Raw genomic sequence first — 6241 nt, 5'->3', positions numbered from 1 at the left:
GCACATTCTGTAGGTATAAAAGTTTAAAAAAATACATCGATTTATTGATAAATGCTTCAGGTTAAATTTACATTTTCATACATTATCATTATATTGTAATAATTGTTTTGCATCTTTTAACACTTATAAAAAATAAATTAATGAGATTGGATAAACTATTTGAAACCATGCTAAAAGAATTCCTTGGAAAACAGGGGTGAAGTTTGCCATAGCAATTCTTAATTCCTTGCTATTGTAAATAAATAACTCTTCAATTAAGCGATATAAGGAAGTACGGATTAGCAGAAAAGCACTTCCGCACAGGGCGAAGGGAAAGCCATGGTGGGATGCCCACATTGTACCAAAAAGATGAAGAGAATTAAGTTCTACCCTGCTAGCGACTTGGGGTTCGACCTCTCAAAACACATAACCCTCTCGCCCCCACCTGCCCAAATCTCTGTCTCCTTTTGGTTAGGGGGACTATACAAACATCTGTATGGGATTTTTAACTATTTTTAACCTATAACCTATTTTTAACTAACCAAGAGTGTGTTTCCTTAACATGAAACACTGAATTGCTCACCATAAATGACTAAAGATAAAAGATGATCTGAGAAGATGGCAATAGCTGAATCTAACAAGGTCACAGTGAGCTGCAATCCCACCCAAACTCCCCTGGAGTAACATCACTCACCCCGTTCAACCTCATGTAATAACTCAGGTTTCCATTTTGGGGAGATTAATTTTAAAAATTAAAAAAAAAAAAAAAAAAAAGACTCAGAGAAAAAAGTAACTGCCTTTGTGCAGAATCTGAGTCTTACATCTCCAGAGCCACAAGCCCTTCAGAGAGGGCTCAAACGCATCTACCTACCAGCAGCCAGACAACGGTACCTCAACAAAAATACATGAAACTCTGGAGAGGAAAAAAAAAAAAAGTATTGAAATGTCAAGAATGAACTAACAGGTTACAAGGACAAACCAGAAGTATTTTTTGAAAAGTCAATACATTCCAGACCTTCTTTATATATTAAAAATACATGGAGGAAAAACAAACAAAAAAATAGAAGGAAAAAAAAACAGAGAAAGTGTGGTGGGTGTGTGAGAGACAGTTAATAGTCAACACCTGCGAACCGATGCCGCTGCGACACACAAGGTCATTTATATTAATCATTCACCCTGCCTTCTCTCTGGCCGTGTTTCTGTGCATAAATCAAACGCTGCGTTACCCAAGAGGTAACTTCATCCTGGCATCACGGAACGCATCTTCTTAGAAACAGGGACATTTCGTAATTGCTCCTTTCCAAAGGTGACTACAGACACATGCACATTTATACATAGATATATACAAACAAGGTTAGAAAAATATTTAATTTTTGCTTGTTTAAATAATTATTGAAAAGTGTTAATACAGGAATACATTATTATTTGTACAATTAAAACTTTATATATAAATATTATATATATATAAAGCATTTTTCATAGCAGCCATTGCATATATAGTAAAATGAGTCTATCTGAAGTCCATGCTGCAAAACTCAGGCCAAGCAGCGTTCATCCTCTTCCAAGAGGAACATCTGTACCGGAGCTAGGGTTTCAGGAATGAGGACTTCTGCTGCCACCGACAGCAGAGATGTCGCTTTATCTTCTGCCAGGTATTGCCCAAACCGCCTAAGTGCATAGTATTTTTAGGGAGAAATGCCACTATGTGGAAATCACCTCACAGTCTCTCTAAGGTTGTCTCCAACACCAGAATCAGGCCAACACCTTCTTCTCTAACAAAAAGGCAGAAATGTCACGGAATGGCTTAAAATTTGTTAACGCAAGGTGGGCTGTGGCCTTACCACACGGCGTTGAAGGCCACCATCTCTCCTCCCACAGTGTGGTAAGCCCGGTGAGGGGCACGGAGGCACTAGGAGGAGGCGTCATGCAGGACAGGATTTAATAACTCATATTTAGCTTGTTCTTGTTGAGTTCCCTTTCCAGGTTTCCTATCAGAGTATCAATACTTTCCTGCAGGTCTTTGAGGTTTGCCCTGTGATCCGCCGCAGAGTCTATTGCTTGCATCGTCAAATAGCTCTGAAAGGTGTGCTCCACGGGGACGGGCTGCGGCCCTCTCAGCGAGGCGTCCGACTCCTCAGCCTTGCTGCTGTCATCCCCGCTCTCTGTGTCTTCCGAAGGGACGTCATCGTAGTCTGCTTCACTCAGGCAGTCTTTCGGGTTTAGGAAGTAGTTCTCCCCACAACTACTCCAGTCTCCAGCGTAGCGGTTGCTCGAGGGGCTGTCTAGACCTGCCGGCCTTGGTCTGAGCACCCCAGACATCTCGGTACCGCTCAGATTCAGCATCTGAGGTCTCTGCCTCTTGGGTCTCAGGTAATTCAAGGAGGATGGGTGCTCGGGACACGCGTTCAGATGTGCTGGTTCTTTGGCAGGCGAGTGATGCACTAGAAGAGAGAAGTTAAACCAGAGTGAGGGCTGAATCCGTACTGCAACACGAAAAGTCCACGACAGATGCCCACTCTCCTCCCTCGACGTCACACGCTAACAGCATGCATGAATACATGCAAGCTTACAGCCAACGCATTCCGCTACGATGTTTTCTGCTGCTGTCCGATATAAAATAATTAGAAAAACTACTGTAAAAGCTCCGTTTTGACAATTCATGCCAGATTCAAACTGCAATGGAGAGAAGCCTATCTAAAAGTAGAAACTCCCACAGCACAGATTAAATTCACTGGGTGAGTTAACCACCATCCAGCTGCGGGTCAAAGAAAAGCAAACAGCTCAGCTCACACGCTTTGTCCAGGCTACAAGAGTAACAGAAAGCAGGCACAGCAAGAGAGGTTAAAACACAACAAAAATACCACCATGGAGAAACACCTAGAGAAGCTCAAGATGCACCAAGAGTTGAACTCCTGTGTTTCTCTTTTGCCCTAGCGTTCTGCACCGTTAAAAGCAGCTCGTTTGCATTATGCATTATTTTTCTAAGCAGCCACAACCCCACGTCAGACGTACACTCAAACGGGTTGGACGGTCACGTTACCTGAGCTCACGATTATACAGCACAAGTTACTAACAGCCTCCTCCGCTGTTACCGGCTTCCTACGGCAAACAGCACAAATATTTTTACTGACCTGTGCCTACTGAATGTCCCGGCTGCAAAACTTCTTTTTGTTTTAAACAGACCACCGCCTCTCATAATTGGAAGCGGAGGCTTTCTATTCCCATTTGCCGTAGAAAGCCTGGCGCACGCAAACCCGTGCGGTTCAGCGTCTCACCCACTCCTCGTTAGACTCCTCACACCCAAGTGCAAAGGCTCAGTCCTGAGATGTGCCCTATGCTTCTCTTTCTGGGTCTGCTCTACAGGTCTCTCCAGGGGATTTTAGTCTTGCTTTACATCTTGCACAGTAACATGCAATAACCACCACTGCTTCCCCCTCCCCCCCCCCCTTACTACAACAAAAGCCCTTCTGTTTGGACTATGCTCCATTAAGACGAAGGGCCATGGGTTAACAATAACTTGCCAGTATTACACGGTCTAACCGAACAAGGACTATTTGTTTTTGGTTGGAAAAATACGGAAATTGAAGTATTGCACAACATGTTGATTATCGAGCTGTCTCAATCTACAGGAGATTAAATGTAAGTGACCGGACTGCGATCCTTCCATTGGGTCCAGCTGCTCTGTTTACACTGTATGCTGTACGCCTGCTCACCTCTCTGCCTTCGTATTTTACCTCCCTTTTAGCACAATGCCCTGCACAGTTCTTGCAAGCCAAGGGACAGTGTTCAAACTCTACCACTTACCCTCCTCCTGCCCCCTTTACAGCGATGCACACTCCTATGGGCAGAGATACATCTACCAGCTTGTTTCCCCCAGCAGCCACGCCATCAGCTATCCCCAGGGATTTGTGATTAGCTCCTGCGCTGTATTCGCTGCCCAAACAGCTCTTGGTCTCCCTCTTCCTCCACCCATGTCTCCCGTCTCTCCTGTGCTGGCTCACCGACCTGACTGAAACCTTCTCGACATTTTTGGTGGTCAGCAGCTTTGGGGCTGTCCAGCTGCAGCTGACAAGGGAGCAGAAGTGTCCTCAATGGACTCAAGCCCATCATGAAGCTGCACCATATGTCAAACTAACCCTCCTCTTGCTCTTATTTTCAGGCAGAGGAGGTTTCCCTGAGGCTGCAGTGAGTAGAGCCAGCAGCATCCCGGCGGTGCTGACCCAGAGCATGGTCAGCGTGTACTTGTTACAGCCACAGGGTCACCTGTCACAGGAGGTGACTCCAGGGCACAGCCACTATCATGTCAGCAGAGTATGGGGAAAAAAACAAAACAAAAAAAAACCCAAAAAAAACACCACCAAAAACGTAAAAAGCACTGCCATTTTCATCATCCACAAGCAGCAATTCAAGCTTCCCAGCTGGTGACATCCTTTGGAAAGCGACTTGCCCACTCAGCTGAAAATCTGAGCAGCGTGGCTAGCAATGTCTAGTGCAAGGAAACTATTATAAATCAGACTTAGGTGGTGGGGGAAAATTAGACAACACAACTGAGACTATACTTGTTGGGTTTTTTTGTTCCCTCCAGTACATGCGCTGTCTGCACTGACTTTTTTCCCAAACTCTTTTCCCAGTGCTAAGCGATAAAGCAGGCGCAGGTGCTCGCAGCAGCACATGCAGCAGCAACACACTCCGATTCACAGCCGCTCTGGCCAACAGGGGCTGTGGCAGTAGGAAGGAACCCAGCGACACTCCTCAGGTGGAAACTGGTGTAAGGGGAACAAAGAAGTAGCCCACGATGGCTGAAATCACTGTCTCACTCAGAATATTCTTTATACTAATCAGTATCTGATATACCACAAGAAATGTTCAAGCATCTGAAAGACCTCAGTGGTCTATTCACAAACCTGGCAATTAGGCTGTGCTGGTCAAGTGAACTTACAGTCATCTCTCCTTTTGCATTGCTTCACTTGTCTTGACACTTCATAGTTTTACCCGGGAGAGGATTAAACCTTCCCTGAAAATTCTTTCTCTCACAATTAAAATAAAACCCAAAACAAAACAGACCCCCCAAAAAACCCACCTTACAAATTTAAAATAAATCTCTAGATAAAAACTTAACAAGTATTACTAAGTAGAGCAGAGACTGTTTAAGATGACTTGTGTAAGAACAATCCAGTGTAGATTCCTATACTATTTTGCAATCATAAACCCCCCTTTAATTAACAAGATCATAAATCTTACACCGTTCGATTATGAACTACTAAGACAAAGACTACACATTCATGTGCCTATCCTGCACTTTGTCTGCTAGCACACCTCATGTCTAGGAATAGACAAAAAATCCAAACACTTTTTTTTCTTTTATGATTCTTTTTTAATTATTGTATAGAATCTGCCAGTTATAGGTCTTTGCCAACCCATGTTTACATGTCAGGAGAACTTGCTGGTCCCTCCAGAATAAAATGCTTCGAGAACCAGGTAGCTGGCAGTGGCAATTTCTCTTTAGAATGTTTGCAATGGGGAAAGATGACAGGGGAGAAAAAAAAAAAAAAAAAAAAAAAAAAAGAGAGCTTTCCTCAAACGCTGTTCAAATGAGTTGAGAAATATTTTGTATCCTGAACACAGAGCAGCAGATTCCACCTGGCTAGTTCAAATGCAGCCACAGCATCTGTAATTCAGTACTGTCAAGTCGATGTTCGTGACCCTCCACATTTGCCAGGTGACCCCAAGTCTCCCATAAAAAGCAGCCCTCCTCCTCTTCAAGTAAAAATAAAATAAATGTAGAAACAAACCCATTTAGGCATATTATTCATTTAGATTAACTGTAATTCCATTTCATGTTTCAATTGGTGCAGAAATTCAGCAGTTTCCCAACAGCAATTACTGTGTTCTAAAAGGGAAGAATTAAGCAGCTGTTTAGATGAGCTGAATCTTCTCTTAGCCTTGAGAATTACAGGGTTTACACTGCTCAGGTCTGAGAAGCGGATATTAAATTATTCAGGTTACGAAACAGATCAGTTCTCCACACCGTTAGCCAGACCACTGTGAAAAAGGAAGATACTACAGCACCGCACAACAGACCCATCTCCTGCACGGTTGGGCAGCTTTCAACAGCTGCTTGCCCAAAGACTATCTGAAAACAAAACTAAACCCATCAGATCCAACGTTAAGTTGTTCCGCAGTATTACCCTCAAACTCTCCCTGTTTTACTGAAAAATCTGCAACACCTTCGTCGGCTCCGGACCTCGGGCGGTGCCTGCAC

The 6241-nt window shown here is 43.8% G+C and overlaps 1 protein-coding gene across 1 annotated transcript in view; it reads right to left on the bottom strand.

The window, feature by feature from the left end:
- Positions 1 to 1365: 1365 nt before the first annotated feature.
- SYDE2 (synapse defective Rho GTPase homolog 2) overlaps positions 1366 to 6241 on the bottom strand; it is a gene marked incomplete at its 5' end in the record, with an annotated part of 31398 nt that continues 26522 nt past the window's right edge. Inside the window, one exon of the mRNA XM_082483521.1 lies at positions 1366 to 2420. Within this exon, the coding sequence (XP_082339647.1) occupies positions 1918 to 2420 (503 nt within the window). The 3' untranslated portion in view covers positions 1366 to 1917. The remainder of the gene's footprint in view (positions 2421 to 6241) is intronic.

Source organism: Vanellus vanellus (assembly GCF_965231255.1).
Source record: "Vanellus vanellus genome assembly, chromosome: 5".
Lineage (NCBI taxonomy): Eukaryota > Metazoa > Chordata > Aves > Charadriiformes > Charadriidae > Vanellus > Vanellus vanellus.
The sequence above is the reverse complement of the archived record's forward strand: the minus strand, read 5'-3'. Positions and strand labels throughout refer to the sequence as shown.